Source organism: Anabrus simplex, chromosome 6 (assembly GCF_040414725.1).
Source record: "Anabrus simplex isolate iqAnaSimp1 chromosome 6, ASM4041472v1, whole genome shotgun sequence".
Taxonomy (NCBI): domain Eukaryota; kingdom Metazoa; phylum Arthropoda; class Insecta; order Orthoptera; family Tettigoniidae; genus Anabrus; species Anabrus simplex.
Genome location: NC_090270.1, coordinates 252,750,814 through 252,764,424, shown reverse-complemented (window position 1 = coordinate 252,764,424; position 13,611 = coordinate 252,750,814). Strand labels below are relative to the sequence as shown.

The 13,611-nt window shown below is 39.7% G+C and overlaps 1 protein-coding gene across 4 annotated transcripts in view; it reads right to left on the bottom strand.

Annotated features, from left to right (window-relative positions):
• The window catches only part of Imp (IGF-II mRNA-binding protein), a 424,845-nt gene that overhangs the window by 108,577 nt on the left and 302,657 nt on the right, over positions 1-13,611 (bottom strand). For all 4 annotated transcript variants that reach the window (XM_067150361.2, XM_067150362.2, XM_067150363.2 and 1 more), the window contains one exon: positions 12,744-12,914. In XM_067150361.2, coding sequence (XP_067006462.1) covers positions 12,744-12,914 — 171 coding nt within the window. The remainder of the gene's footprint in view (positions 1-12,743; positions 12,915-13,611) is intronic.

The window sequence follows — 13,611 nt, the reverse complement described above, 5'->3', positions numbered from 1 at the left end:
ATTCCTGAAAACAATGTATTTTGCAATCGCACTCAGAGGTTGGTTTCCAGCTTGTTGAACTGTGAGAAACTGCCACAGACAGTCATTGCACGAGAGAGGAATCTTATACTTACGTCATACTTTTTGCTGTAAGTTCGCATGTGCCCCATACAAATTGCATTATGAAATAAAAATAAACCTTGCTTCTCTTGCCTCTGTATTCGCCAGTAATCTGTGGGTTTTACATGATCAATAAAGGAATAAATAGACATGGTACATAATCAACGTACAACTATATGAAAGGAAGTGATTTCTTTTGATGCTACACTATTTGAGAACGAAGTGCTTGTCAGATACAACGTTAATAATAAGCTGGCTGTGGTGGAGAAGTAAAACCGAGACGGCAAGAGGGAACAGGGGATGTGCTCACATACGGAAGCATACTTTTGCACAGCTCCTGAGCTGACTTTCAGTAAAGCAGTGCAGTTTCAAAGCATACAAGGTGTGTGCCCTTGGAGTTAACTTTCCTTCAATGGACTTGTGCCGTTTGCGCACATAACAGAATTTACGTAATGAAGTTCAATTTGCTGTCCTTTGGTTAGCTGACCGGCACTGCAGGCAATGGACAAGGTTTACGCATGTCCAAGAAACGTTTAGTGAAGATATTAGATGAAAGCAGCCAGGACGTTGAGCAATGTGACAATGACTGTGCCTGTGAGGATTATGCACAGCTTGAAAGAAGTTACGAAGTGAACAACTAAGATAGTGGTGAGGTGATAGTGATAAACAACTTCAGTGCTCAAGGAAACCCACCGATTCGTGATCTGCACAAACAAAAAGCCCATTTATGGGTCAATATGGTCAAATGAAGGGTCAGGAGTGGTTTACGTTATTCTGTTGTTCGCTTTATGTCGCACCGACACAGACAAGTCTTATGGCAACGATGGGACAGGAAAGGCCTAGGAGTGGAAGGAAGCGGTCGTGGCCTTAATTAAAGTACAGCCCAGCATTCGCCTGGTGTGAAAATGGAAAACCACGGAAAACCATCTTCAGGGCTGCCGACAGTAGGTTCGAACCTATCTCCCGGATGCAAGCTCACAGCTGCGCGACCCTAACCGCACGGCCAACTACCCAAGTGGTTTACGTTATCATCAGAAGAATAATTGGTGTACATTATCATGAGAAAGACAAATAGGTAAACAAAGTAAAACAGGAAACCAGTCCTTTGAATAGCCAGGCTTGAGACCAGTGGAAGGTTGTCAGTAAACATACTTATACTGATGGACGTAATTCAACCATTTGTGATTTGCACCAAGAATAAGAGAGGAAGACGGGCATCTCTTGGCATCCACACTGTGACATGCACCTCCCTTCTAAAACTTGCTTCAAAACTGTTTTAACCCTTAGTCCTCTTTTTTTTTTTTTTCTGAACACTCCTGCCTCTCCAGCTCCATTTGAGAATCTGCTTGCAGGAGGATGAGAGCACAAACATATCGACAGCATGTTTACAAAAATCAAATAAAGCAAACACAAAAGAAATAAGTCATTCGTGAGTGGACGAAAATGCTAAAGGATGACTTTGGATTGAGAATAGGCTACAAGAAAGACAAGTTAACTGTCAACTGTTTAGCCTTCGCAGACGACCTTACACTCCTGACATCCAGTGTGGAGGAAGCTATTCATCAACTATCCTCTCTCAACCACATAGCAGCTAAAGTAGGGCTGAAGATCGCCATCAACAAAACACAGTTTATCACCAACATCAAAGATGCACCCAGATCAATCCCACTGGAGGACAAAACACTACAAAGGACTAACTCCTTCAAATATCTAGGAGAATGGATAACCCCAAACATGAATGAAGATCAGGCCATAAACAGCAGATGCATCAAACTGGAAAGCACGTACCACCTATGTAAGAATATGTACAAATCCAAATCGCTCTCCCTTAACCTCAAAATCAGGCATTACACTACTGTAGTGAGACCGTCAGTACTATATGCCTCAGAATGCCTAAACATGGTAAGAAAAGGGCAACTTAGAAAACTGAAGCTGATGGAAAGGAAAATCTTGAGAAAAATCAGGATCCCTATTAAAGAAGGCAAGTACAGAATCGGGCACAACAACGAACTGTACCAACAATTGGAGAGCATTACAACATCTGTGAGGAAGACGAGATTGAACTTCTATGATCATGTCATGAGAATGGACAATCAGAGGCTCACCTCCAGAATCTTCCACGCCATCTCTAGAGGGAAAGCGACTAATCCCAAGTGGGCAAGACTCGTCAGAAAAGACCTTCAAGAATTGGACATTGCTCCCACTGAAATTTATGACAGGAATAGGTATAGAACGTTGATCAAAACATCAAACTCTCTCCAGTCACCAAGAGAAAAAACAGTATATCCGGGAGGAGGTGTGAAATGGACTCGGGAGCGAAAAGACATTCACAGTGCAAGAATGAAGGAGTACTGGTCAAAGAAGAAAGCTGCTAGAGATAAGAACCACGTCGTCCATAGCAGGCCCAAGCGGAACTAATATATATTCAGGAGCAATGTTCAGCATTTTTAAGCCTGAAATCATCTGTCATTTTATCTGTAATTGTGCTTAGTGTGGAACTTCTCAAAGCAGTTGCCACCATGTAACCCAGGCATTTTTGAACAAGTATTGTAGAAAAACACTGTTTCACGTGCCCCCCACTCACTTTACGACCACTGCAAACTGCATAGTCTTGAGTTCTCCTCTGTGGATAAGAATAAATGAGGTAAGGATGACCATTTAGACGTTCTTCCTGATCAGAAGCGAATGGCCAACCGTGCTTGCGCGAGTGTTACATTATCTCCAACCAACTGCTTCATCAGTTCCCTTCTGCATTGTCTGTTTCACTTTAGTATTTTGGCTATTGTACAGAAGAAAACTTAATTACTGCTACCTTTAACAGCCAAAATAACATTTTACGCCACCATTACAATGACCTTCTCGAAAAGCCATAAGAGGATGAAAAGTTATATGCCAGATCTACGCCACCCATGTACTTTCTGTATTCGCATAAACTTGTAGTTTCTGGAGCACTTCATTTTGTTTTCCCTTCATCTTTCTTACTATCTCGTAGCTTAAATTATTGTAGTAGGTGCTCAGCACTGACATAACACATTTGTCTTTCCACAGTAAGAGAAGAACCCAGTCATCTTTCTGATATGAACGCACTTCATGTTTTGCCATTGTTTTCCCTTTTTTCTTAGCAGAAATTGGCATCGCCTTCCAGTTCAACATTACCATTCCAGTAAGATGGTACCCAAGTTTTAGCAGCTCCAACGCAGTCATATCCTATGTAAAACCTGTCAGTAAATACATGGAAACCTGTCACACCACCTGCGCTGATCAGAAGTTTATCGCTCAGATGTACGACAATCCGAGATGTAAAGGACAGATGGGGTCAAGGAAGAGGACTTGTAATGTTGTAGCATTTGAGGCATACTATGGGGCCACAAAAACAACATCCCCTGTTTCACAATCAGCTAAAACAAATACTTCAAGGCCCCACTTAGTTGGTTTTTGTGGACTGTAGCACTTTAATATAGTTCTTCCTTTGAAACCTACCGTGCTTTTGTCTATACTGGTGTTAGGACCTGGTGCACTGAACTCCCTAAATTTACAATCCAAATACACTGACAAACAAGTTTGGGATTTTTGCTCCTATACCAACTCTCTGCAGTTGCCCTACAGGTGGAGGACAAACATGTAACGTACAGAATATTTGCATAAACCTCTTCCCCGGGAACACATCTTTATAAAATGGAGACTTATCTATACAATCGTCTCAAAAATAGCCTTGTAATTCAGGCTAACTGTCCATTACCATTTTTAGGATTACACCAAAAAATGCTTTGAATTCAGGAAGAGTAACATCTATCCACGACCTCCAAATAGACTCATGTCTGAGGGGCATATCCTTTTGAACGTTTACACTGGCATACTGGTGAGTCTTGCACAATTTCCGACAATAAATCGTCAGCCATGAATAACTGGAAAATTCACTCAGGTTCAGGCCCTTGCGGTCGCTTATAACCTGACGTACCAATGAATGGGATTCTTTTGAAGTCCAAGTCAGTGTCACTGTATTCCCCCCAGCCATCAGTAGAGGTACCAGCACTGCCATTTAGCATAATTTTCCCATTATCGAGCTCTTAATCACTCAACTCGCCAACACAATCTAGTTCCGCAATGTCTTCTGCACCACTTAATTGAAAATCACTCATCACCATCAGTGACATCGTCACTTTCATCTAAAACTCTTGCCATATCTTTCTCACACTTCTCAAACGACGCCATGTTGCTAAACAACGCCTGTTTAAAAAAATTGCATGGCCTTCATAGAAATGCTCACAAGCAAGAATTCAAAGAGATATTAGCTACACATGGTTTCCAATTGTCGTCGAAAGATGGCAATAGCTTGCTATACCTGTAATTCATGTGTGCGTAACCGGGTAAAGGAGTTATATCGGGAAGGATATCATGATAGGGTCTATGTGGGATATTCTACATGTCGGGCACGGCCTGCCGCACGAGTCCTACGGGTTAAGCCTCCATCGGCTCATTAGTTGTCCACATACCTGCCAACTGTTAGAAATCAGAAATAAGAAGATATTTTTAATCTTGGATTTGATCATGTATATTGCACCACGGTCTCTGTGAAAAAAATGACAAGATAAAAGGCATATATATATATATATATTAATATTACATACACACACAGTCACAATACGAATTCACCATTAATTTTAAAGTCTCAGGCCAAGAAAACATAAAAAGGTTAACAAGAAAATTTAACAAACACAGAAGAAAATCCTTAGTAATTTTTCTCTTTCTTTTTGACTGTAAAATGAAAGGAAATTCAATTTCATAGGTTTTGTGGCCATAATGTGACGAACAAATACCAGAAACTGTCACCGAGACAACTCTCTGAAATGCATTCAAGTCATTAAAATTATGAACTAAGAATGAGCACAAATGCAGTAAAATACACGAAACTACCACATACAAAACAGATCAATATACCTCATGTTATTAACATACGACCTCGACAGGAGGGAAAAGCACAGAACGGCAAGCAAAAACACGTGGACTACAGCTCCAACGAAACGCGGCAGGGAAACTATGTTAACTGCGCTCGAACCACACAATAACAACGTAACAAAATCATTCTTAATGAGTCGCTACCGCACGCTAGCCTCCCTCGCTCGTAGGACGATTCCATCCAGAATTCCCAGCTGCAAAGCACATGCTGCTGTACTGTACACTAAACACGATACAATCGCCAAATAAACCATCAAATAAACACGCTTGAAAATTAGACAAGGACATAAGAATTATCCTAGGGGAAGAGTATTGACCCTACAGGAGGTTATATAGGTCAAAAATAGGAAAAAGTAAAATTAAATCGGAAAATTGGAAGATGAGTTAAAAACCGGAAAGTTTCCAGGTAAATCGGAAGGGTTGGCAGGTACGTGACCAGTATACTAACCTCAGGATACTGCAGCCGTCTTTTAGTTTATCAGATTTAAAGTCTGTTTGGAGAATATGAAGAGAGAATTTTGTGGTAGGTTTATTTCTAGACAGGCAACAGCAGCAATTCTGCTACTTAAATGCAGTATGGTACCGAGTCAGGAATTCCACCAAACCTTCCCTTAGGTGAAGTGAAATTACCAACCACCCTCCTAACTTTCAACTGTCCTAAACAGAATATATTCAGATAATATTCCCCTTCTCCTTTTACTCATGATTCTTGAGCTTGTTCAGTGAAGTTCTGAATAGATGGTTGCACTGTCATCTAGTGGCTGATTCACATACTATTAAGTACCCTTAACTACCACCAAATACAGTAGAGACAATACACGACACTTACGGATTTCACCTTGCTAAAATGGGAGACAATTCGACGGTGGCGCTCCTAGTGACTTGACCTGAACAAATTGTGCTAAATTCAAATATCAATGGAAATGTATATACGGAAATGGATAAATAAATTACGTCTAGAAAGACAGTGGTATTGAGATATTAACTTCGAAGTTGCTAAAGCAATTCTGGATAAATGAAGAATTTTTTAAAAGGTTATTATTCAAAGACTGAAATTAGACATATAAACAAGGTGTGAAATGGACTGCTGTGAAATGGCTTGATCTTTCATTTATGCATTACTTTTTTAGCTTTAGCATACCTGCCTGAAATCTTACGGTTGGATTTGTCTTTTTTCCTCATTTTGAAAACAATGTATCATCACATTAGGACATTTGTCATTGAAAATATCGGCACATTCCTTACACATATGATGCAATGAATTAACATTTAATAGCTGGACAATTTTCCTCTTAACATAAAGCCTACTAACAGAAAGAAAATCTATAAAATCCCGGCTTTAATCTGAGAAGAGGGATAAAAGAAAGAAAAGTTTGAAAATGTTGTCGATAGTGATGCTTTGAGGAATATTTACGTACAATTAGAGTAAAAATGTAACATACCCTTGGCAGTATAGTCGAGGATTTTTAAAGTCGCTGGCCTGGAAATGATCTGAACAGATCTTATAATTCTTATACAAGCGTAACGTCCCTTCTTTCTTGTACACTTTATCCAAATCGCTTCTGTGACATTTCAAAACCCACAGATCACACCTACAACAACACATCGGTATTGAAGGTTAACTGCTGCCCTATGCAATAAAATATCCGTATTATATTTTAAGCCCGTTAAAACATGGGTCGAGCAGGTCAGAAGATTATGAAGTACTATAAAAATATCTGTCACTGGAAGAATATATATGCAAACACAATATTACTTACATGTTCTTGTCACGAGGGAACCTGAAGAACGAGCGCGCATTTTTCTCTACTTCGTAATTACTGCAGCCAAACACAGCACATACCTTTCCCCTCATGTTGAGAGGAGATATCAAGGAATGACACACGCTACCATTTAATTATGTCAACTCACTGAGAACGCATAAATAACACCAAAAACTTCACACAAAAATACACGTGCTCTTATGACAGAATCAGTACCGTTCAGGTCTATCCACTAGAGTGAGCTCCAATAGCTGTCCCTCGATATCTCGCTCAGTGTCGTGTATTGTCTCTATTGTATTTGCTACCACCAGGCACTACTGCGCGTACATTTCAACTGCTCTCCTTCAGTAAAGTGCTGAACACCAACTCCATCCAGCTCCAAGTTTACAATGGCAGGAAGTCGAGAGCAAGGTTACAGAATCAATTTCTGCTTCAGAAGCGCTTTAACATCTTCATAGAGCTTATTGTCTGCAATGTCCCGTGCTGCATGTTTCCGATGGCTTCTAAAGATGGAAGAGAGAGTTGTGAGCTGCTAGGATGGGAGGAGGCCCCCTCCATCAGCCTTACTGAGATCACAATCAACACTGCAGCTATACCCAACCCATGACAGAGGACCAGTACCAAGACACTGCTTAGAAGCAACATCACAGTTTTAAAGTCACGTGTGCCAGAACACAAATTTTCAGACAGACATTGGTATACTGTTAAAAAATTTAGTGGTATAATGCCAAAGACATGCTCAACCTTTAAAAGATCAATAAGACTATCAAAAGGGTTAATATTGGTTTTGCCAAAAGGAGAACTGTAAACCCAATCAACTCCAAACCCATATATACAGTATATATATATATATATATATATATATATACATACATACACACACACATTTCAGAACTCCATGCCTTATATGCCAAACCTCTATATGTAAGTTTTGATGCAGTGTCTATTTTGCTGATCCTGTATATGTACAAGATATAGTGGCATGCTTTCAATTTCCCAGGAATATTTCAAGGAAGTTCGCTCTTGCAGATATCTCACTCCTTTATGCGGGTTTTCGAAACAATATGATGTTATTTCATCTTCGTTGAAGTGTAACATCTTTCCTGCTGTATTGCAGCCATCATGGCGCCTCGCACTACTCTGTCATCTCTTGTAGATGACGTAATTGAACGTTATCTGATAAATAGCGATTCAGGACAGGAAAATTTTAAGAGCAAGTATATTATGGGCGATAATGAACACCAAGTGTAAGTGCTAGTGATGAATCCTGTGAGGAACTGTCACCTCCCGCTGCAAAAAGGACAAAAGAATCACACATTAGGCCTAAAAAGCAAGCATATGCATTTTCGTGGTTATTTACGTTTTTCTCAGTTGTTCACAATTTTCATGACACCAGTTCTGGAATCACCGACAGAAATCACCGTGAAAATTCATCAGAGATTCATCAGAGATTGACTCTTTCTTGCGCTTTCCAACTCACCCTATCATGCAAATTATGGTTAAATCGGGTGGTTAAAAATACCCTCTTTCACCTAATGGGTTGATCCTACAGTGGAAGAGATTTATGGTGTTTGTTTTCCTTGCCAATGCTCATGACTAGGATAAAAAAAAAGCTTACTATACAGGAGTATTATCTTCAAATGGTCTCCTTCACACTGATTTTTGCACGAATTTTGTCAAGAAATAGATATGAAAATATTCTCCAACATGCTTCTCTTCCGTTACAAATGAATGTGATGAATTACATATTGAGACAGGGTATATTTCGGACTTAAATTGTTTACACTGGCAGAGGCACTGAGATCGAGGACACTTTCAATTTAGGTATGTTAGGGAGTGCTCTTACCACTCTACATCCCTTCCTATGAAGGGGCCATTCCTTGTTTGTTGACAGGTACACGAGCCCAACTTTATTTGACCTGCTACACAAGGGAAAAAAATGCTTGTAGCACTGTATAACAAAAAAGAAAGGAAATGCCTCTATTAAGTAAAAAACTGAAGAAATACAGCCAGTCTGTGTGTCGTATGCAGTCAAACTACCAGAAGACAACAGAAAAGCATCTAGATATATGTGTGGTGAATATGGTGTTGGACTTTGTGTTGTACCCTGTATCAAGGATTTTCATGAACTCACGCACTTCTAGAGACCATTCAGTGTATGCTAATGGTTCTTGAGTGTATTTTAAGCCTGTATCCAACATATTTCACCGGGCGATATGGCTGTTCGGTTAGTGTTGCGCGGCTGTGAGCTTGCATCCGTGAGACAGTGGGTTCGAATCCCAGTGTCGGCAGCCCTGAAGATGGTTTTCCATGGTTTCCCATTTTCACACCAGGAAAATGCTGGGACTGTACCTTATATAAGGCCATGGCTACTTCCTTCCAACTCCTAGGCCTTTCCTATCCCATTGTTGTCGTAAGACCTATCTGTGTCAGTGTGTCACAAAGACACTAGCAACATATTTCAGGCAATTTTTTTAAAAATTATATTCCAGTGACATTGTTAAAAATAGTTGTGAAAGTGCTTCTTCCTTGGAAAAAAAAAAACCCTGGCCAGGAGGACTCGCTTCGGCAAGAATACATGGCAGTTAAAAGGTTAATTAATAGTGAAGTTTTCTCATTGTGATTAATAACTCCGTTACCCATCAGTAGAATGAATGGCAAATATGACAGGCCAATAATAGGCACCTGCAAGCAAAATCAAGTCCAGATATGATAAGGATCCTATCCACAAAGTAGATGAACATTTTCACATTTACAACGACCTATGCCCTGTGATTATGGAAAGCTGAGTTTGTGACGTACCCACTTGGCTCACAGATGAATGACGAAATTATAACGTGGCGGGTCATTTTAATATTAAAATAAATAAATGATATGTCATTGTTTCTCCATAAACAGTATCCCAAGGGCGCCAGTCTTCAAGCTTATGGCTTGAAAACAAAAGTAGATAATTAATAATAATAATAATAATGCGTAATGAGACTCAAAAAACTCCCAGGGGTGAGGTGAACGGAACACAAATCATTAAGTACACTAACTTGGAATTTAAGGATCATTAATACTCATTTCATAAAATACAAATTAGAACAGCAATTTATTAAGATGAAAAACGTGACGTAACGGCGTTTTAATGACATCTGAACTTACGGAAGCAAAAGAAAAATTAAATGAAATTAATTTTAAAAATGAACTGTTGCGCGAAGACTTGCAGTAACTTATGCCATAAGCTCACCATATGTAGACTCTGTTGTCTTGAAGCTGAAGATGGGTGGATCTCTCGTACAGGCTGCCTCATCTGTTGTTGGATTCCAGTCCTACATCCACATTTCCTGTCTTTAACACTTCCTATTGTACTCCTTACATAAAGTCGTCATGAGTCCTAATTTTAAGTGCAAAACCACCATGGGTTATGTTCATGGAGAGAATACATTCGTATTCTTCCGTATTACGGAACAGTCGCGTAGCTAAATTCATAATAAGAGTTCTCCTGCCCTATACTAGTCAAAGCCGGTCTCCCGTTGACTACCTCTCGTCATTGAGATAACAAGTCCCAATGAGAGTAACTTTTGAGTAGAATATACTCAGATGCGAAGTGAACTAAGTTAAAATCTTCTCCGATGTGTAGACGTAGAATCGTAGTACGAGTATGAATAAGAATATAAATGAGAAAGTCTGAATGTCCGAATCTCCTCTCCAGCCCTTGTCACTGGTATATATCGGCTCAAAAGTCTCCTTCCATCAGCCATATCACATGGTCCAGTAAAATTCGAGGTCTCATCCCTTCTCCAATGTATTGCTGTGGATCCATCACGTTGCTTCATTACGTTCATTCACATAGGCTGAACATTCCCGCTGAAATAAAGCGTCTCGAAGCTGAGTTTGAAAAGTGGGTGTAAATAATGTATCAACTGTCCCTTCATGAGGTGGAGAGGGTAATATCTCTCGTAACCTCGATGACGTACTTTTCCTGGAACTGCGCTGAAATTAGCCTGCTGACTCTGGTCACCTCACAACGGCTATTGGAAAATTTACTGCAAGTTATAAATATGCGTGATGTTGAAATACTTTACCCAATAATTTGTTCGTTCAGAATACGTTATAGCCGCGATACAAAGAAATGAAATGATTGAAATGGATGATAAAAACCATATATATATATATATTAATTTAAAAATGACCTATCAGTGATTAAATATATACATCTTATCAATTAAATATATAGTTCAATAATTAAAAATATACAGTGATGTTCCAAACATCACAAGTTTTTACAAGCATCACCATGGAGTCCATGTAAGAGACGTAATGAATGATATTAATTATAAAAGTTACTATTTGTTGATCGTGAATGCCACCAAAGAAGGTTACAACATCTATGCACTTGTAAAAAGGCATTATAAAAATTATGAAGTGAATATCCTATTCCAGTCAAAATGTTACAAAGTAAGGCATTTTACAGTAGTAAAAAGCTGCAAGGAGCCACTGGCACAGTAACATAAGTTAATACAATGTGGACCGGTCCCTGAGTAAACTCGTGTTTGCCTGGCCGAATGTCGCGGGACCAGTCCCGATTTATCTTGTGTAGGGGCTTTACGTCGCACCGACACAGAGAGGTCTTATGGCGACGATGGGATAGGAAAGGCCTAGGAGTTGGAAGTGGCCGTGGCCTTAATTAAGGTACAGCCCCAGCATTTGCCTGGTGTGAAAATGGGAAACCACGGAAAACCATTTTCAGGGCTGCCGATAGTGGGATTCGAACCTACTATCTCCCGGATGCAAGCTCACAGCCGCGCGCCTCTACACGCACGGCCAACTCGCCCGGTATATCTTGTGTTAGGCGCAGACTGAAGTTTAGTGCTACCATTTGAGATATACAAGAACTATTTGAAGGTCATGGGTGATAGAACGCTGTTATGTATGGTTGTACACCATCGATAGTCTCATTTCGTTTTGATTATTCTTCATATCATAGCTTTTTCTTTGCATTTCCTGGCAAAATGTTTACAAAGTTTAAAGAGCAATACAGTCTGCAAGATGGCAGCACGCAGGGACTGCACATGTTTAGGCAGGGATGAAATTAGTTGTGAAATGTTTACAAAGTTTAAAGAGCAATACAGTCTGCAAGATGGCAGCACGCAGGGACTGCACATGTTTAGGCAGGGATGAAATTAGTTGTGAATTATGTTCTTATAGAGGCACCGAATGTCCAAGTAATGCTGAATATTTAACAGTTCGATGATGAAATCTCTTCTAACTGAAATGTATGCAAAGATTAGAACTCACGTGGTGCAAAACGAGTCTGATAATTGTGTTATGGGTGTAAATACTCTAAATAATGCAAATAATGTAGTGTTTTCTTACAACTAGGTTATGGACAGCAGTGAACTTCGGCTAGAAGATTTTGAAGGTGCTCCTGGAAACATAGGACAAGTAGCAGGACTTATGTTTGGTGAGGATTTTTTCAGTATGAAGTTGAACAGACAAACTTACACTATGAGCAGAATTCACAAACTCATAATGTATCCCCAAAAACACTCAAGTGGACTAGTCACTAGCAGGAAAATTTAAAAAATTTGCTGTGTGTACACTGATAGGGCACGTGAAGAAATCCTGTCCGAACGATTACTGGCCAACCAATCCCCTAAGAGAAACCCCATATTTAACAAAACTATGAGCCGAAATAGATTTGCACAAATACTAATCTACCTGCATTTCAATGACAATTCAGGAAGGAAGGCCACCAGTAAAAACACAGTAGTCCTTCAAAGGCTAGTGAAGTTCTGACAGTTTACTTGAATGCATGCACTCCAGCTTGGAGGTAGTTAGAATGTGGCCGGGAACAGGGCTGTGCATGGGGTGAAGTGCACCCGCTCTGCAATGTGTTAAGGCTAGTACTATAATAAAAATATATTTGATCATACATACTGTTGAGCCTGTTCTTGAGTTTCATAAGCAACCTGCACAGTCTGAGTGGTACCATCACGAGAATTGAGCTTTTCGCAGTTCTGGAGGGCACCGAAGGGTGTCAACAAAGGCTCCAAATCCTCAAAGCGAACATGCGGTGGCACGTTACTAACGACTACCTTCGCTGGCCCACTGCAACAGAATAAAAAAAGTTTCTTAGGCAATGTACTGGCATGTAAATAGTGGAATATCGCCACAACACATTACTAATTACAGTTAGCATAGAAAATGGAGAGTAATAAATCAAACGGCAGGAATCTCATAGGAGCTTTTTTAAAAGTAACTACCACAAAAAATTCAGTGTACAACCAGGAAACTAGAAAGCAGTCAAAACACAGTTCAGATAGTGTCACTTCTGCTGAACCCGAACTGTACAGGCACTTATTCCATAACAAGTGCACTACATTAGCACCCATGCCGCGTACTAGACCATTTACAAATTTATTATACCTTTAATTAGGAAAATCTCCTTTATACGAACTGAGCATTGTAACCATGGATACGAAATCGAGATGCTGATTGTAAAATAGAAACACGTGGAGACGATTCTAATACATACCACTTTTCTTGGAAACGACCATACATACCACGTAATTCCACGCACAAATTTCACTGTAGAGGAAAGAAAATATGGTGCCGTGCCCTTATTGTCTGGGTGTAACGAGCCAGAATAGACAATCACGCTCGGTTTTAAAAGAAGAAAAAAATCTGATAACCGAAGACAAAAGCAGACTTACCGTATTTCTGTCGAGAAAACTAAAACAAATATTTTGAGTCTATTTATTATTTACTATCCTTGCAACAGAAACAGCGAGTGATTTCTTTAATA